The sequence below is a fragment of the Bidens hawaiensis genome, unplaced genomic scaffold, assembly GCF_021521415.1.
Source record: "Bidens hawaiensis isolate Kalapana, Puna unplaced genomic scaffold, B.hawaiensis_p1.1 tig00016806_1, whole genome shotgun sequence".
NCBI lineage: Eukaryota > Viridiplantae > Streptophyta > Magnoliopsida > Asterales > Asteraceae > Bidens > Bidens hawaiensis.
In genome coordinates, this window is record NW_027492547.1 from 441,176 (window position 1) to 466,328 (window position 25,153).

Sequence of the window (25,153 nt, forward strand, 5' to 3'; positions counted from 1 at the left end):
ACATACAAAAATCTCCGACGTACCATTCACGATTGAGTCTAGCGTTAAAAAACACCATATGAGATAAACACAACAACATGCTACCTTCAACCTTAAGATGTACAAAGGAACAAGCAATCATAAGAAGTTTAATAACTCGTTAACTACATTAAACGCGCTCATTCATAACGCCTCCAAACTCCTTTTTTATCACATACAAAAATCTCCGACGTACCATTCACGATTCAAGTGTAGCGTCAAAAAACACCATAATAATAAGAGAAAAACAACAAAATGCTACCTTCAACCTTAGACTAAGGGGTGTGGGGGCTCTAGTGAGGGCTCTAGCAGAGCCAAGAACCAATAATATTATGACGTGTGGCAGAGAGAGAAGCTGGATAAGGGGGTGTTGGAGCCCCTGGTGGAGCCCCTGACCCCTGGTGTGGGTAGCGCCCCTCTAGCGCCCATATTAAAGCCCCACATCCTCTCTCTCTTCTCCCGCTATCATGCTCACGGGTGGTGTTTGCGCCTCGGTGGCGCCCCCTCTAGCGCCCATTTGGTGTGGTATTAGCGCCTGGGGGCGCGAGCGAAGGGGCTCTAGCACCCCCTTTGAAGCCCCCCCACCCCTCACACCCCTCGGTCTTAAGATGTACAAACAAACAAGCAATCACAAGAAGTTTAAAGTTTAAAGTAAAGTCAACATACTTCTTTCCATGTGTTTTTCACTTTCCCAAACTCTTCCTAGTATTTCTCTCTTTGTGTGGGCCCCACTAACCCCACTCTCATCAGCTGAAACCATCCAACCGCCAATCCACCACCACCATAATAAAACTACACATCATCTCCTTCATTTCAATTCAATTCAATTCAATTCAATTCATTCAAATGAGAGGCCATAATAATAATAATAATCATGATCGGATCAATTCAATGCTCCCAGACGAGTTACTCATCGAGATCTTCCGCCACGTGGACTCCAAGTCCAGCCGTGACGCCTGCGCTCTCGTCTGCCGCCGCTGGCAAACCCTAGAACGCCTCAGCCGCGACACCATCCGAATCGGTGGCTCCGGGAGCCCCGATTCACTCGTTAACCTCATCGCCACTCGTTTCGTTAATGTTACAAACCTTTTCATTGATGAGCGAGTCTCCGGTGCCCATCCCTTTGATCAAGTAACCTAACCTCCATTGTCTTATTATTTAGTTGCAGAATACTTCAATTGAAAATAATTAGGGATTTAGGGCATTTTTATTGGCTGTTGAGTGCTGATTTGAATTTGTAGAATTGCTTATAGCTACATTTACAGTAGTGTTGGTAGGTTTGTAAGGGCTTTCAAAATGAGGTCTTACTATTGGATAATCTTTCTTAATAGTTTTTCATGTATTAATATAACATTTTTTTTAGCAAATAAACTTAATCTGTATCAGGTTAGGAACTTTTTGTAGAAAAGGAGCCTTTTTGCTTCGATCTCGCAAGCTCCTTTTTTGCCTAGTTTTCAGTTTGTTTCGTTTTTGCGTGTTTTGTTAATGTTAAAATGAAATTTAGGGAATTAAGGCAGTTTTATCGGCTGATGAGGATCAATTTGAATTGGAATTTGAACAAGTTTTTGTTGGCTTTCAGATTCATTACAACATGTGTACTTTTATAATCGATTTGTCGCCTCAAAATGAGGTATTTGGCATTTGATGTGAATTGGCTACACTTTCTATCAGTTTTTGATGTATTAGTTTAACATTTTGTAGCAAATAAGCGAGTACGCCTTTATTAATTTAGGAACTTTTGCAGGAAAAGTCTTTTTGCCTTTGAATTTGATTTGAATCTAATGGTTAATTAAATGGCCAAAGAAAATAGATGGAAACTTGAGAGAATATGAGAGGGAAACAAGACTTTCATTAACTCATTTTCTGCATGATTCATTCTTAAAAATAAATTACATATAAATAGGAAAGTTAACGAGTACTGCTATGCTAAACTTTAGAAACAAGAAACTAAAACATAGGAAAGTGGGATGCAAAATTCATGCGATGTAACTAATCCTTCACTTGAAACATGGAGATTATGGGATAAAGGGTATGGTACTTAACAGAATTTTAAGCACTGCTGAAGATGGTTAGGTTACAAACCACCAATATTCCTATAGTCTATAGAGATCTATCATCTTAAGAGTTGAAAATTCAATAGATTTTTGCCACTGTTGGTTGTACCCGGAGCCCCGGCCATGATCCCACAAACCACGGCGGCGCCCTCGTTCACGGGAACGACCACGCCCTCTGGAGCAGTCGAACCAAGTGTGTGATTGGTGCTCGGTGGTGGGTTGTGGGTTATTGGGAGGATGATTTCTAGTGTTGTTGGTGTCAGAGCCGTACCGGCTGCAGTGGCAGCGGCCATGGCTGCGGCAGCTTTAGTGGTTTCTTCAAGGATGAGTCGGCATCTAGCGGTATAGAAATTGGCCAGTGCCCAGTGGTTTGGTGTGCTGAAGAACGGTAGCGAACGGAGCATAGAGTTCGTTAGACCGCTTATTAATTGTATTACCAAATCAGTTTCATCAATCGGGTTCCCCATGTTGGCTAATTGATCTGACAGGTTTGTGAGTTCTTGACAGTATGCGGATGCATTAGGGAAATTGTCAAGTCGGGTGTTGGACAGTTTGTTGCCGAGTTGAAGAGCCCGTGTGACTTGATGATCATGAAAGATACTTGCCAGAGTTTCCCAGGCATCGTAGGGTGGTGTTTGTCTTCATAATCATGTGCAATAGATCATTGATAATGGTTCCATAAATCCATTGCAAGGCAATGACGTCAAGTCGTTCCCATGAATCGACAGTGTGAGACACGGTTTTGGGTGGGGTGTCGGGTTTTGCAGCGGGGGTCGTGTGGGAAGAGGTGATGGTAGACCAGGAAGGCCTTGCAATGAATCTTAAATAGCTCGGACCAGGTACAGAATTGAGCAGATTCCATCTCAAGGGTGACGGGGATGAAAATTTTTATGCTGGAAACAGTCACTGCTGGATGAATCTTTGATTCCATCTTGGCAGGGAAGTGTGTGGGATTGTTGCAGAAAGTGAATGAGAAGGGCGGTTATCGGGGGTGGCATGAAAAAGGAAGGGGACGGTCGTGAAATAGAGGATGGGTGGCTAGGGATTTAATCTCGTGATACCATGTAGTATTCGGTTCTCAAATAATACTTGCCTTCTCATTCAATTCACTATTATATATAATTACAAGGGATTTTCTATCTTTGGATACAATATCTCAACTACTATTACACGATATTAGGAAATTAACTATATACATATTATGATGCTATTCCTATTAGCTCCTTTCGCACCCATTGTCTGTAAATGAACAATGTTGTTTCATAACATAGACATCTTTCATGACATCTGGGTTGGCAAGTTGATTACCAATTTGTGTGGGATGCCATCATTATAGTGATAGTGACTTCATATGATAGCTTTCCGTCATCTTGACTGGTTGACACATATATGCGTTAATGAATCATGAGGTTTACCATCTCAAAATGACAAAAACCATGTAAATTTATATCGTGTACCTTCTATTCACCGTGTTATGCAGTTGAAGATGAATAAAAGTCTGTATTCAACCGACATAAACTGGGATTTCCTTTTAGGGACCGAAGGAATACAGTAAAACTTCTATTAAGTAGATTACATCTCATATGAATCTTGTGTATGCAAGTTTTCTACAAGAATGGATGTAATTTTCGTTAAAATTCCTGTATATTTATTCAAAAAGGATTTGAGATCTTGCCCTTTTTCAATATAAACTATAGACATGCAAAAGTGTGTTGATAGGATGTACCGTTTTGGAAAACGCGTGAAAAACAAATGAGGGTTGCATCATTAAATGATTTAAATCGTTGATTTCAGCCAGGAAAAGGAGGAAGTTCTTTAGAACTTTACATATTCTTTTATGAGTAGGCATTTACATATGCATAGAATTGATAAAAAATGTGGCGCTGGCTTTACACTATTGTTTCAGAAAGTGCTGGGAAATACATTCCAATTTCCTTAGTTTTTTTTGTTAACTGAGGTTTTAAGCTTTCAATCTTTAATATATGGATATGCAAAACTGTGCTGACCACTTTTTTTGGAATAATGCATAAAGGGCCAAGGCTCATCATATCTTATATTTTCTTGACAAATGAGTAAGCTTTCACGTATCCTTAACATTGATACAAGCATGTCGTGTGATGGGATCCGCCACAGTTTTAATAGATAAACAAAAATCAATACAAATAGACCTGCTTTATACAGGCAGACGCCTCACCAATGAGAAGAGGTAAAGTTATCTAATAATGTATGTAATCGAAATCGTATCCCAAGATATCTATAATAATGTATGTAATCTTGTTAATATCACTGCCTTTTTTGGATTGTAGAAATACGATTCTTGCCTGTTTTACCGACTAACCCTGGGTAACACAGCTGTAATATTGTTGGATTTAGGTTTCATTTCTGTGAAAATTATTTACAATTTTAAGTAGGATGTAGGATCATGTTTTTAGGTAAAAAAATGATTTGCAATAAGCATTAAAACAAAAACTATTAGACTCGATGAAGAGGAATAATAATCTCCGCCCTACTTATGAGTTTCCATCTAAAGTTCATTGATGACATTTAAACAAATACTAGTTGTTTGTTTTCTTGATTGCTTCTCTGGTAATAATATTATGAAACATGTGTCAAAGCTCAGACTAGAGACCGCATATTTACTATTCTTATTAATCTTTTTTTGTGAAATGCAGGGAAGACGGGGCAGTGTTAGGCATCAACCTACATGGCTCAGGCTTCACCTTATGGCAGACGGATACGAGCCATATTGTTTATCGGATGCTGGTTTAGCTGCTGTTGCTGATGGTTTTACAAAACTGCAGAAATTAACCCTAATATGGTGCTCTAATGCAACAAATGCTGGCCTCACATTTGTAGCTCAGAAATGCACATCTTTGAAATGTTTGGATTTGCAGGTAAAATATTCTGGAGTTAAATACGGTTTCAGTTCTTGTGATTTGACCCAAGTAACCATTGTAGTCAAATAGCTTTTTTTTAGTGCATCAGTTTCATTTTTGTCTTAAATTTACTCCTCGTTTTTAGCTATCTTAAATATTTCTGTTACATATAAAAGGGCATTTTAGCCTTTTTATCTTAGGTACAAGTATTAATACACATGATACATATATAAATTATTATGGAAGTGGATTGGACCTACTTGAAAGTATTATAATAAGATTAAAAATAACAACTGATTCTTTATTGAGGGAGGGGAAGAGAGAGAGAGAGGGAGAGGGAAAGGGAGATGGAGGTCTCATCATTAGTTTTTATCAATAGAGAATCGGTATTAGTTTTAATCTTTTTATAATATTTTCAAGCGGGTTCCGTTTACGTTAATGATAATTTAATATCTAATTTATATGCGTGTCATGTGCATTAGTATCTGTACCTTAGACAAATGACTAAAATGCCCATGTAGTTTACAGAGTAAAAAACGTGGAGTTAATTGACTAAAATGACAAAATTGAATCTAATAGACTAAAAAATTCAAAACAAACTATTGAACTAAAAATCTAAAGTGGTTATTTGGGTCAAACCGCAAGAACTGTGACTGTAACCCACTCAATATTCTGATATTTATATTTGATGCTTTGTTGCTATCTTTGTTTAATGTTGTATATTTAACATTTTACTTCTTTCCAAAGGGTTGCTATGTTGGAGATCAAGGTCTACGCGCTATTGGCAAGTATTGTAAGCAACTTGAAGTACTGAACTTGCGATTTTGTGAAGGTTTGACCGACATTGGTTTAGTTGGCTTGGCCATTGGCTGTGAGAAGAGTTTGAAATCACTAGGCGTGGCTGCTTGTGCTAAAATAACTGATGTATCATTAGAAGCTGTTGGGTCTCATTGCAGAGTTCTTGAGACTTTATCATTGGACTCAGAGTATGTCAACAATAAAGGGGTAATAGCTGTTGCAAACGGATGCCCTCTTCTCAAGAACCTGAATCTGCAATGCATTATGGTTACAGATGAGGCTTTGACTGCTGTTGGTAGACTTTGTGTGTTGTTGGAGTCGCTTGCACTTCATAGTTTTCAAAGATTTTCAGACAAGTTAGTTATTCTTTCTTTATATTCTCTTTCCATAATGTTTGTTTTTAAGCCACTCATTCAGATTTAGGGCTTCTTTTATTCGTTAGGTGTTCCAATCTTGGTTACTTTGTGAGTATATTTTCCAATTCGACTTAAATTAAACAAGATTTTATTACATAGATGATCCATGTGGTTTTGGTAAAGTAACATATTATAGGGTACAACCTTTGAAAAGTCGAATGCGTTCTCGGTTTTAATTTTGTCACGAGTCCAGGTATTAACGCTAACTTCTGTTAAACTTATATACATGTAGACAAAATGGCTGATACCTAAACTCGTGATAAAATTAAAACCATGAATTATAAACATGCAACTTTTCAAGGTTAGTAGCTAAACCTGTTACCTGGCCTAAACCACATGGACCATATGTGTAATTAACTCATTAAGCACTTATGAAACTTGGTTAAGATTTAGTGATTTTTTTCACTATTACCTCTTACTTTAAGTTATTAAAACAAATCATTAAATAATAACGAGGATTTATATATGTTTCATGTGCCTCAATTTTATAGATATAGACATCCATAAAAAAAGATTCACAGTACCTAATGAAAATTGAGTGAGTCTAGAGAAGCAAAACACTTTCGAGTGACTTTAGTGGAACACTTGGTTACTATTGGTGAATTTTTTTATGTTGAATGCTATATTTTACAAACTTTCTTTCACAGTTACTTATCTTTGGCCGCAAGTCATTGCCATAAGTATTGGAAGTATTTTTTAGGTCTTTTTATCTAAAGAAATAGAAGAGAAACATGAATTGGAAGTCATGATGCGCCTGTTTTCTATGTTGATTTGACTTATGCAGGAGCCTTTGTGCCATTGGTAAAGGATGTAAAAAACTAAAAAGCTTGATGCTGAGTGATTGTTATTTCTTGAGTGATAAGGGATTAGAGGCAGTTGCAGCTGGTTGCCCCGAACTTTCACGCCTTGAAATCAATGGTTGCCATAATATTAGCACATATGGTCTAGAAACCATTGGACGATCTTGCATGTAAGTTATAAATAAAACTAATAATCTTCTATTTTCTTATAAAAAACATCTATTTAATTGTTCTTTATCTTGATTTATGAGGTTAACATAGTAACTTTACAGGCGCCTTAGAGAGTTGGCATTACTATACTGTCAAAAAGTAGGTAAAGAAGCCTTATATGAAGTTGGCAAAGGTTGCAAGTATTTACAAGCTCTTCATTTAGTGGATTGCTCTGTTGTTGGAGATGATGCAATATGCAGCATTGCTATTGGCTGCAAGAATTTGAAAAAACTTCACATACGCAGATGTTATGAGGTATTATACATCTCGTTAGTATTCATTCACGCATATCAGTTTCCCCTTATATTTCTTATGTACAATGCTGCTTTAAAATTCATAGGTTGGGAGCAAGGGCATTATAGCTATTGGTGACAACTGTAAATACCTTACAGATCTTAGCATTCGGTTTTGTGATAGGTAATACTTTTCTGTTTCCTTTTTATGTATTATGATAATCATCTCAAATGTGGATGCATTTGATGTACAGTATTAATATACATGCATACATGCTTAAGTTCATATCATCTAGGCCTGTAAACGAACCGAGTGTTCAATGAACCGTTCGTCATGAAGTTTGTTTATTTGAAACATGTTCATTTAGTTAAATGGACGACCATGAACACATGTCTCGTTCATTCATTTGTGTTCATGAATGATCGCTTACATTCGTTCATATATGTTAGTTTGTTTATGTGTTTAATATATGTCTTTTTTTAGCGGCTATGTCTTTAATATATTCATTTGTTTTTTTAGGCACATTACAGTTTAGTCTAGTTTTAGTAACATTATAGGCCCAAGTGTCCAACACATTGTTATTAACATTTACTTCTAATCAGTCAAGTTACGTTCGTGAATCGTTCATTTATACTGTTAACGAACACGCATAAACGAACAAGGACACACTCATTTCCTTTACAAACGAAAACAAACAAGAAAATGCCGTTCATAGAACTACTCATGTTCGGTCGATGGCTCAGTTAAAGTTGAATGGACGAGGATGAACATGCTCTGTCCATGTTCGTTCGGTTCATTTACAAGCCTAATGTCATCCATTGATTCATTGTATTTTTGTGTATTTTAGTTTATTTTACGTCAATGAAACAATTCCACTAGGGTTACCATGTTCATATTTTTTCTGATTTTTTTACAACTAATTTTGAATGTTTATTAACAGGGTAGGGGATGAAGCTTTGGTGGCTATTGGTAATGGTTGCCCCTTATTATGTCATTTAAATGTTAGTGGCTGCTATCAAATAGGAGATACAGGAATAACAGCTATTGCCAGAGGCTGCCCTCAACTAACTTATTTGGATGTTAGTGTTCTTCAGGTAACATCCAAATGATTAGACAATTAGATTACTAGTTTATTATTTTCATATCTTTTTGAGAAAATTGCACAATTGGTCCCTGTAGTTTGAGCATATTGCAAGTTTGGTTACTAGGTTTTATAAAAATTACAAACTGATTTCATTTGCCATTCATATAAAGTTAATTGTCTTTAAGTTTGAAATCCTGAAAAAAACTATTTCAAACTCCACAAGCCCTAACGTCGACTTCATCACCAATCATGCACTCAACTTTCGATTTTGCACTCATGACATCACTTTTCTGTTCAAAAGTATGTGGGACTAATGGTGGGGACTAAACGTGCAACCCTTTCACAAATGTTTGGACTGAGTTTGCAGTTTTTATAATTTGGGACCAAACTTGCAATATGGTGAAATCACAAGTACCATTTGTGCACCTTTTTCTATCTTTTTGTTACGATACTGAAATTGTGGCCTATTGTCATACAAATTTGTCAGAATTTGGGGGATATGGCATTGGCAGAAGTAGGTGAAGGGTGCCCTTTGCTAAAGGATATAATATTATCACATTGCCGGGAGATTACCGATTTTGGTCTAGCCCATCTAGTTAAAAGATGCAAATGGCTCGAGTCTTGCTACATGGTTTATTGTCCTGGTGTGACTGCAGCTGGGGTGGCCACTGTCATATCCACATGTGTCAATATCAAGAAGGTTCTAATTGAGAAGTCAAAGGTTAGTGCGAGGACCCGAAGGCGTGCAGGATCCGTCATCTCCTACCTCTGTGTGGATCTTTGATAAGCTAACAGGGTTACAGGGTTGGGTTCGGTTTTAGTTGAAGCTGTGTTTTGTTTAATACAAAGAGGCATAAATGTTATATGAAATAATAGAGGATATACCAACATGAACTTGGGAACCTAGAGTTAATTATTGTGGAGATTTGGGTGTTTTAAGTGGATGAATGTTTTTGGTTTTGGTTTTAAACATGAGATGAAAATTTAACATTTCATTGTGTACTTTTTAAATGAAAAATGATATGATATATCCCGAATAATATAATACTTACCAAAAATTTCAAATTACATACTTCATATTTGTGATACCATTTTCTAAAAATTTGTATTTTATTAGATACAACTTATCTAATTTTAGAGGCATAGATTAGTGGTGCGTTGAAGCATAGGAACGAAAGTAAGGAAGTGTTTGGTATGAAAGAGTGAAAGATGGAATGAAACGGGTTATTATGAGAGAATGAGAAAAGAATTGACAGACCAAGGTTAATCTCATGTTTTTTAAAATATTAAAGAACAAATATCTTAATTAATGATTAGCAATATTTAGAATTTATGAGAAAAGATGGAATAATCGTACAAAACCGTATGCGACATCTAGGAGCGTCGATCTACACCTTCGATTCAGTTGCGAGCGATTGAGAAGATCCCGTGTATTTTAAGCGAGAATGGTACGATTGTCTTTTTGATTCGTAATCTAAAATTGGTAATTTGCATATAAACGGTTACGATCCTGATATTTAGCTTAATCAAAATCAATTTCTTATTTACGAAACAATTTTTGTACTGAAAGCTATCAATTGAGCTCTCTTGAGTATACGGACCATTTTTTCAATCGATTTTGTGATTTAGGGTTTTGAAATGGAAGACGATCGTGAATGTAAGTTTTTGCTCTGTTTGAACTAATTAACAGTAGATGTATACTATGTTTATAATCGTGGCAGTAACCTGTATGTTAGTTTCTATGAGAATCACATGATAATTGATTAGTTTATAGTTTACGAGCGTGTTCATATTAGGAGTTTTTTAACATGGTTGATTTTTGGTGTTTACACTATGAGCATATCATGAGCGTGTTAATATGACTAATTATAATGTTATAGAATATGAGTGTGTTATGACCGTGTGCATATTAGGATTGTTAAAATGGTTGATTTTATAATATGAGCATGTTATGAGCGTGCAATTTATGTATTTTATAATATGAGCGTGTTATGAGCGTATTTGGATTACTTTATGAGGTTTTTTTGGTGTTAACATGTTTGTTCTGATGTTTTGTAAATGATTCAAGTGTTTTGGTTGAAGGTCAATGTAACACCCCGACCAAAGGCGGATTATACATCGGGGCGCCACATATTGTTTCATTACTCGTGACACTATTTGGGTGTCAATATTTAATAAATATATTCATTCGCGCACGCGCAAAGTAAACACAAGATAACATAAAGCAACATAATTCAATATATTATAAGGCAAAATATTCGAACAACAATAACTTGTCTTGATACATTTTAATCTAGGTCCAAAAGTAAAAACGTCCTACGTGTCCACAAGCTCCAAATGTAGCTACAGCAAACCTGAACATGTGTTAAAATAAACGTCAAACACTTGCGTGTTGATGAGAAATCAAGTTTAATACAATACATAGATAACAATAAATCTGCGCGCAACATGTGTATGTCTGGTTTTCAACAAGGGTGTAATCCGATCGGGACCAACTCTAAGATTCATAGACTGCCAGTGCTCACAATTGAGCTCACAAACAAGAAAGACTGTGCAAGTGCAAACAAAAGAGAAAATCATAAACGATAGTTCTCCCGTGTTCATCTAATGGTACCATGAGAACTGCGGAATAGACCGACAAGACGGTTAATGATCCACACATACAAATAAACAGCCAAGTCTACGTCCTCAACACATGGGATACTGCGCGACTAAAGTTCATAAACAGTTTAAGACTCTAAGTTTGTATGAACACATGAACATCCCAAAACATTAAAAGCAAAAAGGGATTTGGTACGAGATTACTCACTTGATAAACGATGCGGTGTAAGATAAAGCAAGAACCAACTTTAAACAAGCACAAGTTAACCTATAAATAAGATTATTGTTTTAATGATTTGTTTTAGGTCTTGATTATAAGTTAGCATAATTAATAAGTAAATTATTATATATAATATGTTACCGGAAAAACAGGACAGAACAGGGAGGAAGACGGAGGCAGAGAGGAGGCGACAGAGAGAGCAAGGAGCAAGAGAGAACAGGAGAGATTAAGTGTTTTGTGTGTGTTAGTGTTAAAAATAACATTATTATTTATAGAGAAACCCTAGGGAACACAATCCCTAGAAAAGGGGAAAAAGATCTCAAAAGCAAAAGATTCCAAAAGCAAAAGATATCAAAAGATATGGCAGCAGGGAAAAAGAGAAAAAGGCTGACAGGGAACAGTAAAAAGGCATGGGAGGGTCAGAAAAAGGTACTGGTCAAGCATGGAAAAAGCAGATCTCCAAAGATAATGTCAGTCACTTTTTCTGCCAACCAATGGGGTTGGTGCGCATGCTGCGCCGAAAGTAACTTTTCAGACATAAAGCAGATTAGGTCAACAGCTCAAAAGATAAGACATCACAAAAGCGAACGGCTAGATTCAACAGAAGAAAACTCAAAGGGTTTAGCGCGAGAAGGTTTGAGCGCGCCGCGGGAAGAATCACATTTCTTAGCGCGCCGCGGGAGGAACTACAATTTCTAGCGCGCCGCGGGAAGAACTATAATTCTTCGCGCGTCGAGGGATGAACTACGATTCTTAGCGCGCTGCGAGAACTACAAATCCTTAGCGCGTCGCGGGAAGAACTACCGTTCTTAGCGCGCTGCGAGAAGAATTACAATTCTTAGCGCGCTGCGAGAAGAGTTCGTCTCGCGTATTGCTGGAACAGACGGTCTTCACGCAGGCTTCCTTGTAAGGAGTCTGGCGCGTGGAGCTGCGCAGACAACCTTAGGCGGGAAGGAACAAAGGACAAGCAAAGAGTTAGAAGAAAAAGAGGGAAACAAGGCTTAAGGGCGGGACGGCGACAAGAGGGAAAAAGAAGGCGGAAAGAGAGAAGAAGAGGGACGGGACGGCGGAAAGAAAGAGAGAGAGAGGCGGGAAGGAAAATATATTATTATTATTAAAAGTAAAATATAAGTATAAATAAATTTTAAATCATAAAAGAAAGAGATCGGGTCAGAGAAACGGGTACCTGGGTCGGGTCGGATCGGGCAGATGTCACAGTCTCCCCTACTTTAAGAAATTTCGTCCCGAAATTTATCTCGAAGTAGGTTGCGCAGAGAACAGGTGCGGGTACTTGATCTTCATTTGATCTTCCCTTTCCCATGTAAACTCGGCTCCGCGCTTGGACTCCCAGCGAACTTTCACGATAGGGATGCGACTGCGCTTGGTTTGCTTAACCTCGCGATCCATAATCTCAACAGGCTTCTCAACGAAATGCATAGTTTCATCAACTTGAACTTCATCAAGTGGAATGTGAAGGTTCTCGTCAGCTAAGCACTTCTTGAGATTGGATACATGGAACGTTGGATGCACATTACTGAGCGCGGGCGGCAGGTCAAGTCTGTAGGCAACTTTTCCTACACGCGCGAGAATCTTAAATGGTCCAACATATCGAGGAGCAAGCTTACCTTTCTTCCCAAAGCGGACAACACCCTTCCAGGGCGACACTTTGAGGAGAACAAGATCACCAACTTGAAATTCGAGAGGCTTCCGTCTACGATCTGCGTAACTCTTCTGTCGGCTTCGGGCAGTCAGCAGATGATCACGGATCTTGGCGATTTTATCGGTTGTCTCTTGAACAAGTTCGGGTCCTGTGATTTGAGCTTCACCCACTTCGCTCCAACAAATCGGGGAGCGGCACTTACGACCGTAAAGTGCTTCAAATGGGGCCATACCAATACTGGAATGATAGCTGTTATTATAAGAGAACTCGATCAAAGGCAGGTGTGAATCCCAATTATCTCCAAAATCAAGAACACAAGATCGGAGCATATCCTCAAGAGTTTGAATAGTTCGCTCAGACTGTCCGTCAGTCTGAGGATGATATGCAGTACTCATGTCCAAGCGAGTTCCTAGCGCAGATTGGAGAGATTTCCAAAAGCGAGATATAAAACGGCCATCGCGATCGGATATGATGCTCAAAGGAGTACCATGACGGCAGACAATTTCCTTGACATAAAGCTGCGCGAGCTGCTCAACACGGTAGTTTTCACGAATGGGCAGGAAGTGAGCAGACTTAGTCAATCGATCCACTATTACCCAAATGCTATCATGTTTGCTTGCTGTCAAAGGTAACTTGGTAATAAAGTCCATCGCTACACATTCCCATTTCCACGTGGGGATTTCTGGTTGTTCGAGCAAACCAGATGGGCGTTGATGTTCAGCTTTCACCTTAGAACAAGTCAGGCATTTAGCTACGAACACAGCAATATCCTTTTTCATACCGGGCCACCAATAAGTAATGCGCAAATCCTTGTACATCTTATCAGCGCCAGGATGAATAGAATATCGAGATTTGTGCGCTTCACTCAGGATATCAGCGCGAAGATTCTCATCACAGGGAATCCAGATGCGATTGAGATAACAAAGAATTCCACTCAGATTGGGCACAAAATGCGCTTTCGCGCCACACGCTAACTCGGCGCGAAGGTTACCATTACTGATGGATGCGCGCTGCGCGTCACGAATGCGCGATTCAAGGTTGCTTTGGATCGGCGCGAAGTGAAGCTGGGTGCGCGGCAAGACACAGTTAAGCTGGCAGGGTTTTCGGCTGAGCGCATCGGCTACCACATTAGCCTTACCAGGATGATACCGGATCTCACAATCGTAATCGCTGATGAGTTCGTTCCATCGGCGTTGTCTCATGTTAAGTTCTTTCTGATCAAAGATATGCTGAAGGCTTTTATGGTCAGTGTAGAGGATACACTTAGTACCATAAAGGTAGTGTCTCCAGATTTTCAAGGCAAAAACAACTGCACCAAGTTCGAGATCGTGAGTTGTATAATTCTTTTCATGAACCTTGAGTTGCCTTGATGCGTAAGCGATAACCTTGCCTCGTTGCATAAGAACACAACCGAGACCTTGGTTGGAAGCATCGCAGTACACGACAAAATCATCATTACCCTCAGGTAGCGCAAGAACAGGAGCTTCACACAACAAACGCTTGAGCGTTAGAAAGGCTTCTTCTTGCTTCGAGCCCCAAATATACGGTTTACCTTTGTGCGTTAAAGCTGTTAAAGGCAAAGCGATCTTCGAGAAGTTCGAAATGAATCGCCGGTAATAACCAGCTAAGCCCAGAAAGGAACGGATCTCGGAAGGAGTGGATGGCGTAATCCAGTTCTTGATTGCTTCAATTTTGGATGGGTCGACATGAATACCCATCTTGTTTACAACATGACCAAGAAACTGTACTTCATCAGACCAGAATTCACACTTGGAAAGCTTAGCAAAGAGCTGCTCGGCTCTAAGCTTCTGCAACACCAATCGAAGATGTTGCTCATGCTCGGCCTTGGTCTTAGAATACACCAGAACATCATCGATAAACACAATCACGAATTTATCCAAGAAAGGTCTACACACCCGATTCATTAGATCCATGAAAACGGCGGGTGCGTTTGTTAGACCGAAGGACATGACCAAGAATTCAAAATGGCCATAACGAGTTCGAAAAGCAGTCTTCGGAACATCTTCATCGCGGATGCGCAACTGGTGATAGCCAGAGCGGAGATCAATCTTGGAAAAACAAGAGGCACCTTGGAGTTGATCAAAGAGGTCGTCAATGCGCGGTAAGGGATACCGGTTCTTAATGGTGAGTTTGTTCAACTCGCGGTAATCAATACACATGCGAAACGATCCATCTTTCTTTTTAACGAACAACACCGGAGCACCCCAGGGCGAAGAGCTAGGGCGAATGAATCCTTTAGCAGTCAACTCTTGAAGTTGGCTTGCCAATTCTTGCATCTCAGCGGGCGCAAGACGGTAAGGAGATTTAGCTACGGGGGAAGCACCAGGGACAAGATCAATACGAAACTCGACTTCACGAGCGGGAGGGATACCAGGAAGATCATCAGGAAAAACCTCAGGAAAATCACGCACAACAGGGATATCGCGAAGCTTCTTTTCTTCAGCAGGTTTAACCACATAGGCTAGAAATGCAATACACTTCTTCCGCATGAGTCTTTGGGCTTCGGCGCAAGACATAAGCTTAAGACCACTGGAGGGTTTTTCGCCGTAGATATGAAGATCACCATTTTCTCGAGGTATGCGAATCATCTTCTTGGCGCAAATAACTTCGGCGCGATTATGCGTAAGCCAGTCCATACCAATAATAACATCAAAGCTTCCAAGAGGCATGGGGATGAGATCGATCAGAAAATCGTTTTCGTTAAGGTTAAGCGTGCAATCCTTAATCACGGAGTTAATTAAAACAGTTTCGCCGTTAGCCAATTCAACTGAAAAATTTTCTTTTAAGTCGTTGCGCGGTCGCGCAAGCTTCTGTTCAAACGCGCGAGAGATAAAACTTCGATCGGCGCCAGTATCAAAAAGTACAGAAGCATAAAATCCGTTAAGCAAAAATGTACCATTAACTACGTCATTATTCGCTTGCGCTTGGTGCGCGGTTATGTTAAAAGCTCGTCCGCGTGTCACTTGGTTCGAAATCTGGTTCACCGGATTCGCTTGTGTGATTTGCACTTGTAGCCTCGGGCACGCGTTCCGGAAATGATTGGGATCACCGCAGTTATAGCACGACCTGGGTCGTGGGTTAGGGTATGTTGGTTGTGGGTTCTGCGGGTAGACGGGTGGTGTTGGCGCAATTGGGTTGGCGGGAAGGACTCTACAGTTTTCTGCAAGGTGACCAGCGCGGCCACATCGGTTACAAAGTCGACATGGGACTTGAGGTGGGTGGTGAAGTCTACAGGTTGGGCAAAAGGGGTGGTTTCCTGTGTAAGGTTTCTTAGTTGGCGGGGCAGGGAGTGCTGGATTGGTTAAGGCATAGTTGTGGGCTATAGGGGGGATTGGGTAGGCTGACAGTGGGTTAGGCGCATAAACTGGAGGTTGGTAGATGGGTTGCTGGGCAATGGGCGGGTTGGTAAGCGCATAGGCTTTGCGCCTGCGCTTGAGGTTGTTACGGTTTGAGGGTTCTGGTTTGGTTTCTGTTGGTTCAGGAACCGTCTTGGTGAGTTTGGTCTTCTCAGATCCCCGCAGGAACAGGGTTCCTGCTCTGACATGGTTGTCGCTGAGCACAGCGGCCAACTCGATGGCGTCAGAGAGGGTAACTGGGTTTCTGGCCCATACAGAATCTTGAATTTCCATGGGGAGACCCCCAAGAAATTTCTCTATGGCTGGCGGGAAGGGGTAACAAGGTGAGGGACTAGCAGGCTTAGTTCATGGAAGCGCGTCGCGTACTCGCGTGCTTCACCGCTGTATTGCTTCAAGTTCCAGAATTCTTCCTCCAAGCGCTTAACTTCGTTGGGAGGGCAGAATTCTCGCGTCAGAATTTCCTTGAATTCCTCCCATGTCATGCTAGAAGCAGCTTCTGCGCCACGCGCATGAGCTACTCCATTCCACCATGTAAGCGCTCTAGATTCCAGGACACTGGAAGCATACAGGGTTCGTCTGTCTGAGGGGCATTGGGTGTGGAGGAAAGTGTTTTCTATTTTCTCAAGCCACTGGAGCATCACGGTGGCTCCTTCAAGACCTGTGAACTTTGGAGGGTTACCCGCGTTAAAGGACTTAATGTTGTAACCAGAGGTGTTGGTATTGTTTTGGCTCAAAGCTTGGGCTATTGCGGCGGCCATTTCCTGGGAACGTTGCAGCGAACGTCTGCGCGCGGCTTCTTTCTTCTTGAGATGGCGAGCTGATAGCGGAGGCATTCTATAAAAGTTTTAATTTTAGTTAATATCTTGGTTTTAGCACAAAGTATAACCTCGAAAAGCTTGGTTTCGCGGGGTTAGATACCATCAACAGTTTAAAGTAAAACATGAATTTGAATGCAAACTTAATACAGATAACAAATTCGAATCGAGAATCGACAATTCATGTATCACCATGACTTTCCGAATTTCTCAATTTAAAATGACGAGTAAACGAGTATTGGAGATTGACGATTCATGTATCACCATGACTTTTCAATCCTCAATATAAAATATACAAGAAAATGAGTATTGGAGGTTGACAATTCATGTATCACCATGACTTTTCAAGTCTCCAACCTCAGAACATAATCGTAGATGGAAATTGAAAATCAACTATTCATGTATCACCATGACTTTTCGGATTTTCAATCCCAACAAACGAATATGTAAGTAAAACCAATAAAGATCGAAATTCAACAAAAATCGAAATATCGCGAAATAAAACATAAGATCATATACTGCGCAAGCGCGAGCATATTCATAAATAACGAGTAATTAACAATAAGCGCGCAAACATGAGATTTCTCTCATGCGCGAGAAGGGACTCTTAGGTATTCTAGGCCGTTACGTCTAACCACCTATCCTAAAGTCAACGAGCTCTGATACCAATCTGTAACACCCCGACCAAAGGCGGATTATACATCGGGGCGCCACATATTGTTTCATTACTCGTGACACTATTTGGGTGTCAATATTTAATAAATATATTCATTCGCGCACGCGCAAAGTAAACACAAGATAACATAAAGCAACATAATTCAATATATTATAAGGCAAAATATTCGAACAACAATAACTTGTCTTGATACATTTTAATCTAGGTCCAAAAGTAAAAACGTCCTACGTGTCCACAAGCTCCAAATGTAGCTACAGCAAACCTGAACATGTGTTAAAATAAACGTCAAACACTTGCGTGTTGATGAGAAATCAAGTTTAATACAATACATAGATAACAATAAATCTGCGCGCAACATGTGTATGTCTGGTTTTCAACAAGGGTGTAATCCGATCGGGACCAACTCTAAGATTCATAGACTGCCAGTGCTCACAATTGAGCTCACAAACAAGAAAGACTGTGCAAGTGCAAACAAAAGAGAAAATCATAAACGATAGTTCTCCCGTGTTCATCTAATGGTACCATGAGAACTGCGGAATAGACCGACAAGACGGTTAATGATCCACACATACAAATAAACAGCCAAGTCTACGTCCTCAACACATGGGATACTGCGCGACTAAAGTTCATAAACAGTTTAAGACTCTAAGTTTGTATGAACACATGAACATCCCAAAACATTAAAAGCAAAAAGGGATTTGGTACGAGATTACTCACTTGATAAACGATGCGGTGTAAGATAAAGCAAGAACCAACTTTAAACAAGCACAAGTTAACCTATAAATAAGATTATTGTTTTAATGATTTGTTTTAGGTCTTGATTATAAGTTAGCATAATTAATAAGTAAATTATTATATATAATATGTTACCGGAAAAGCAGGACAGAACAGGGAGGAAGACGGAGGCAGAGAGGAGGCGGCAGAGAGAGCAAGGAGCAAGAGAGAACAGGAGAGATTAAGTGTTTTGTGTGTGTTAGTGTTAAAAATAACATTATTATTTATAGAGAAACCCTAGGGAACACAATCCCTAGAAAAGGGGAAAAAGATCTCAAAAGCAAAAGATTCCAAAAGCAAAAGATATCAAAAGATATGGCAGCAGGGAAAAAGAGAAAAAGGCTGACAGGGAACAGTAAAAAGGCATGGGAGGGTCAGAAAAAGGTACTGGTCAAGCATGGAAAAAGCAGATCTCCAAAGATAATGTCAGTCACTTTTTCTGCCAACCAATGGGGTTGGTGCGCATGCTGCGCCGAAAGTAACTTTTCAGACATAAAGCAGATTAGGTCAACAGCTCAAAAGATAAGACATCACAAAAGCGAACGGCTAGATTCAACAGAAGAAAACTCAAAGGGTTTAGCGCGAGAAGGTTTGAGCGCGCCGCGGGAAGAATCACATTTCTTAGCGCGCCGCGGGAGGAACTACAATTCCTAGCGCGCCGCGGGAAGAACTATAATTCTTCGCGCGTCGAGGGATGAACTACGATTCTTAGCGCGCTGCGAGAACTACAAATCCTTAGCGCGTCGCGGGAAGAACTACCGTTCTTAGCGCGCTGCGAGAAGAATTACAATTCTTAGCGCGCTGCGAGAAGAGTTCGTCTCGCGTATCGCTGGAACAGATGGTCTTCACGCAGGCTTCCTTGTAAGGAGTCTGGCGCGTGGAGCTGCGCAGACAACCTTAGGCGGGAAGGAACAAAGGACAAGCAAAGAGTTAGAAGAAAAAGAGGGAAACAAGGCTTAAGGGCGGGACGGCGACAAGAGGGAAAAAGAAGGCGGAAAGAGAGAAGAAGATGGACGGGACGGCGGAAAGAAAGAGAGAGAGAGGCGGGAAGGAAAATATATTATTATTATTAAAAGTAAAATATAAGTATAAATAAATTTTAAATCATAAAAGAAAGAGATCGGGTCAGAGAAACGGGTACCTGGGTCGGGTCGGATCGGGCAGATGTCACAGTCAAGGGGTTGATATCATTCCTGAAGTTGCTTCTTCTTACAAACCTGTTAAAGGAATGATGATTTCGTCAATTGATGAAGCATTTGATTTTTATAATGAATATGCTAAAAAAGCTGGATTTGGGGTTCGCGAATGTGGATCTTACGTGCATGATGGTGTACTAAAGACCAAGTATTTTACATGTTGTAAAGATGGTCATAAGCCAGCCAAAATGTATGATTCAAAAGTTGATTGTAATGAATCAAGCAAGCCATATTATAAAAGGAGGAACATGCCGACAATTAGATGTGGTTGTAGAGCACATCTACAGTTAAATTTTGTTGACGGTGTAATTTTTGAAGTACATGATTTTTTTGAAGGCCATAATCTTAGTATGGTAGCAGATTCTGATATGCAGTTTGTTCGTTCTGCGAGGAAGTTAACACATGTCCAAGAGGAAACTATTTATGAGCTGTCTAGTTTGAACCTGGGACCTGTTAAAGCGCTTAACCTTATGAGAACACAATACGGTGGTTTTGAAAAAGTAGGTGCAACTAAAGATGATTGTAAGAATTTTAAACAAGGTTTGAATTGTTTTATTGGAGAGTATGATGCTGAGATGATTGTTTAGAGATTGTGTGCGAAGAAAACATTTTCATCTGATTATTCTTTTTAATATGATGTCAATGATAATCGTGAGTTAATTCGTGTGTTTTGGGCTGATGAGATTTCAAAGAGTAATTATCTTGCATTTGGGGATATTATATCTTTTGATGCCACATTTAATACTAACAAGTAAGTTATTGATCCATACAGTTTCAATATAATATTCAAGCGTATTAGTTTGATGTGTATGAATGTGTTTTTTTTATGTACAGGTACAAGATGGTTTTTGTACCGTTCACAGCAATTGATAACCATTGTCATAGTGTGACTGTCGGTGCTGAATTATTAGCTTCTGAAACTATTGAATCGTACACATGGTTATTGCAAATGTTACTTAAGTCGTTTGGTAGTGCACCGAAGGTTGTTGTTACTGATCAAGACCCTGTTATGAAGCAAGCTATTGCATATGTGTTTCCAAATACAAGGCATATGTTATGTATGTAACATATCATGAAGAAAGTTGCTGACAAGGTAACCTTTAACTGTGTTTGATTTAACTGTTTTAAGCAGCTTAAATAATGAGCGTTTTACAAGCGTTTCATGGTAATAGTCTATTTTGATGTTTAATATGTGAGCGTTTTATGAGCGTAACATAATTCTATATTTTGGCAATGAGCGTTTCATAAGCGTTTAACATATTGTTATCAGCTGGGAGCTGATTTATGTAACAACGAAGATTGTAAGAGTAGGCTATGTAATATTGTGTGGACGGATTCATTTAGTCCTTTTGGATTTGAGGAAAAATGGCAGACTATAATGGTTGAGTTTGAGCTTGACAAGAATAAATGGCTTACTTGTATGTATGAAATCAGATTTGATTGGATACCTGCTTTTTATAGAGACAAACCTTTGTCTGGATTGATGCGTACAACATCAAAATCAGAGAGGTAAAACCATTTTTTCGGACAAGCTAAAAATTCTCAGTTAACATTAGTTGAGTTTTTCAACCATTTTGATTTTTGTATGGAGATGCAGAGATACAATGGCAGACGGTGTGATCATGATAGTAGGTACATGTATCCGCAGTTATGTAACATCCTACTTTCGTTAAGAATTAATACAATAAATTTCGTTTATTTTATAGTGTGTCGTTTATTGGTTTAAATAAACAAACTAATAGAAGATGTGCTTGGACTTTAAAAGATGGAATAAGAGATGGAATGAGCCTTAGGTCCATGGGCTTAAGGGAGTATAAATACCCCTTAAACCCTAATCCTTTCCGCCTTGTTCTTGAGTTTTTTAACCAAGGAAAGAAAAGGAAATGAGAGGGAAGGATAAGAAAGGGAAAGGAAAGGAAAGGAAGGAAATTTTTTTTAGTTATGTGTGTTCTTGAGTTGGAAGGAAATTAGAGGAAAGGAAATGATAACTATGTTAAAAAATAGTTATCCTTAGTAATCATCCCATTTTTGAGAGGATAACTTATTGGAAAAATACATTAATTTAATCCCTCCTAAGTCCTCCTACTTCTTTCTTTTCCATCCTTAAAAAAACTCAAGAACATCCATTTTTTAACTATCCTTAGTTTTCCTTTCCTTTCCCTCCTTTAAAAAACTCAAGAACAGGGCGTTCCATTTTTATCCATCTCTACACCATAGCCTACACCATTAAAACACACACAAGCACCTTATACACCCCGAGCCAAGATCCAAAGGTGAAAACCCGAGCTTGATAGTGATTGAACATCGTAACAAGCCGAAACGTACATCAAGACCACTCGTGTTCCTAAACCGACTCGATTAAGGTACGTTTATAGTGGAAACTTGTTCATCTATGTTCGGATTCATGTAATAATTCTAGATCTGAGTCAAAATGGTCAAAACGAATCAAACGAAACAAACCTTGATGAAATTCGTTAATATTTGATAGTCTAAATCGACAGCCTTAGGAACCGTATATAAATGAACCAAATACACCATTTAAACGTGAATGTTTGGCTGATTGGACTCTTGGGGTTTGTAGGCGCTAGTATTACGAGTTCAATGATACCAAATTCGTGATATTTCATTGAGATTTGAGGTTCAATTGCTAAATCCGTTTGTGTAGACTGTATGTTGTTCTTGACAATTTTGACTTTGACCCCCTAGTCAAAGTTTGGATAAGAATGGATGCTAGTTCGTTATGATGAGCGGATTAAGACAACGAATCAAGTGATTCGTTACTCACCCAGTTCATTATGTTAAGACAACGAATCAAGTGATTCGTTACTTACCCAATTCGTTATGCTGAGATAACAAACCAGACCACGATAAGATAACGAATCGGCTAGTTCGTTACTCATCATTCGCTATGTTAAGATAGCGAACCAGACTAACGAATCAGATCACGAAAGATAACGAATTAGTTAACGAATCGGGCTTAATTCGTTATAGCAAATGAGTTAGCGAATTAAATAAAAAATTAAAATCCTAATGGAGAATGTGTTAAAAAAGTTAATGAAAATAAAATTTTTTCAAGCTGACCTGGCAGCTTAACCCTAGTCACGGGCTCTGCCTCTTGGACCCCGCTAGGGGCTGCCACCCCTAGAACCCTGCTGCCCCCGGACCCCCGTTCATTGAGGGTTATAATTAAACTAGAAAGACAATATGGGTAGTGATAGTTAATTGATAAATGTAATTGTATACAGTTAGTCGTGCACAGCTCAAGAAGGGAATAACCATTAACGGTGAACGTAACCACATTTAGGTCAGTTTCTAGCCCCATCTCCTTGTTACGTTTTCGGGGCTGTGTGCATACTCGATGTGATAGTTAATACACTTACCTTAAATGGTAAGTGTATGCCATGTATGATTTATATGTTAATTATGTATATCTTGAATGTGAATGAAAGCTTGTCGGTACGTGAACGATCTTTGGATATTGCACGTATTGACGAGGAATGTATGTATATAGCAGAAGAATGTGTATGATAGATATATCTACAACATATAAATATATATGAATGATTAAAGAATGTATATGTATGTTACGGGTATGTAAAGACAGAATGTACGACGATGAAGAAGAAATGGATCAGACCCTAATAATATATGGGTTAGAGAAGTAAAGAGGGATCAGACCCTACTAATATCTGAGATAGATAAGAAAGGGATCAGACCCTAATAATATCTGAGATAAACAAAGGAAATAGGGATCAGGCACTAATAATATCTAAGATAGAAAAGAAAGGTATTAGACCCTAATAATATCTGAGATAGAAAGGACAGTAATTTTATAGTATGAAAGTAATAAAGTATGAACGTATGTATGAAATTATGTAATGAAAGTAAATGAGTAAAGTATTTTGTGGCATTAGTCAATTTCGAGTCTCGATTCGTATTCGTTTTGTAAACTTTTATTATGTAAGACGACCTGTTTTGTAAACCGAAACCTTGGATATAATCAAAATGATGGATTTTATGTTACAATATTGTTTTACACTTGTTGGGTCTTGAAAACATTCATTTCGGTCCTTAAAACGCGTAAAAATCACTTAAAACGAACTACATGGACTAAATCTGCCTTTTTCCAAAACTTGGAAAGTCTGATAATCAACCCCATCGCGCTACGCGATGCGGGATACCCTCAAGGATCGCGTATCGCGATCTGCTACAGCACAACAGCTCGTTTTTGTGTTATTTTTATGCAAACATGTGACTAAACCATCCCATTTTCATGCAAAACACTTTATACTTTACCATTTCACCTTACCCTATATATACACCACCATTTCCCTTCATTTTCCCCTGCTACATCTCCAAATTCTCTCTCAAATACAAAGATCTTAAGGTTGTTTTCTTAGTGTTTTTGAAGGTTTGACTTTCAAAAGTCAAACTGAGTTTAATCTTTTATTCTAATTAGCTTATGTAGTCTTATTAATACTTGTTTATGGTGGCATAACACACACACATATATATATATGATCAGGATCATAAGAGAACCTTTTTGAAATTGAGAACCATTTTGGACCACAATAAACCCAAAAATAAAAAAAATCATAAAATAAAATAAAACACAAAAATCAAAAAAGTAAAAAAACCAAAATTCTTATTTTATCATCCCGGTTTCAAAAAAAAACTACTCGGTTTAGCTCAATTATATACACATATGTATAATATATACATATATGTACATTTACATGTTTTTTTGTACACATGTATATATTTAAGATAAATGATGCTGTACATATGCGTATAATACGTAACTAAAGATTAAATAAAATTATACATATGTGTATAATACAACGTTTTTTTTTGTTTTTTTTCTATTTTTTTTATTTTTTTAATGAAACCGGAATGAAATATAAGAATTTTGGTTTTTTTAATTTTTAAAATTTTTTATTATTTTTTGTTTTATGATTTTTTTTAAGTATTTTTTTTAAAGGTGTTTTTAGTGGTCCAAAATGGTTCTCAAAGTTCTCAATTTGCAAAGGGTTCTCTTAGGATCCTTACCCTATATATATATATATATATATATATATATATATATATTTATATAACTTGTTTATACATATAAATCTTGCTTAACTTCTGCTCATTTTAGTTTGTTTGTTATATTTACAAGACTTGGGTATGTGGAAACCATCTATGAACTTGTTATGAGATGAAAACCGAACCAAACCGAACTTTTGCTTAAATGACTTGTTAACTTTTTGGTTGTAAAACTTAAGTATTTTTCATTGGTACATTATTATACAAGATCTATGATAATTGGGCATGTGGAAACCATCTATGAACTTGTTGTGAG

General features: G+C 38.5%; 2 protein-coding genes across 2 annotated transcripts; both read left to right on the forward strand.

The window, feature by feature from the left end:
* The first annotated feature begins 827 nt into the window (after window positions 1-827).
* Window positions 828-9,463, forward strand: LOC143552181 (uncharacterized). Its single transcript, XM_077042454.1, has 8 exons — window positions 828-1,149; window positions 4,745-4,966; window positions 5,696-6,102; window positions 6,947-7,132; window positions 7,235-7,427; window positions 7,513-7,589; window positions 8,347-8,500; window positions 8,978-9,463. Exons 1-8 carry the CDS (start codon window positions 865-867, stop codon window positions 9,272-9,274), a joined length of 1,821 nt encoding a protein of 606 aa, XP_076898569.1. The 5' UTR covers window positions 828-864; the 3' UTR covers window positions 9,275-9,463.
* A 10,378-nt stretch (window positions 9,464-19,841) lies between these two features.
* LOC143552183 (protein FAR1-RELATED SEQUENCE 5-like) lies at window positions 19,842-20,978 on the forward strand. Its single transcript, XM_077042458.1, has 4 exons — window positions 19,842-20,309; window positions 20,466-20,560; window positions 20,644-20,856; window positions 20,942-20,978. The coding sequence occupies exons 1-4, from the start codon at window positions 19,842-19,844 to the stop codon at window positions 20,976-20,978; spliced, it is 813 nt and encodes a 270-aa protein (XP_076898573.1).
* Window positions 20,979-25,153: the final 4,175 nt, after the last annotated feature.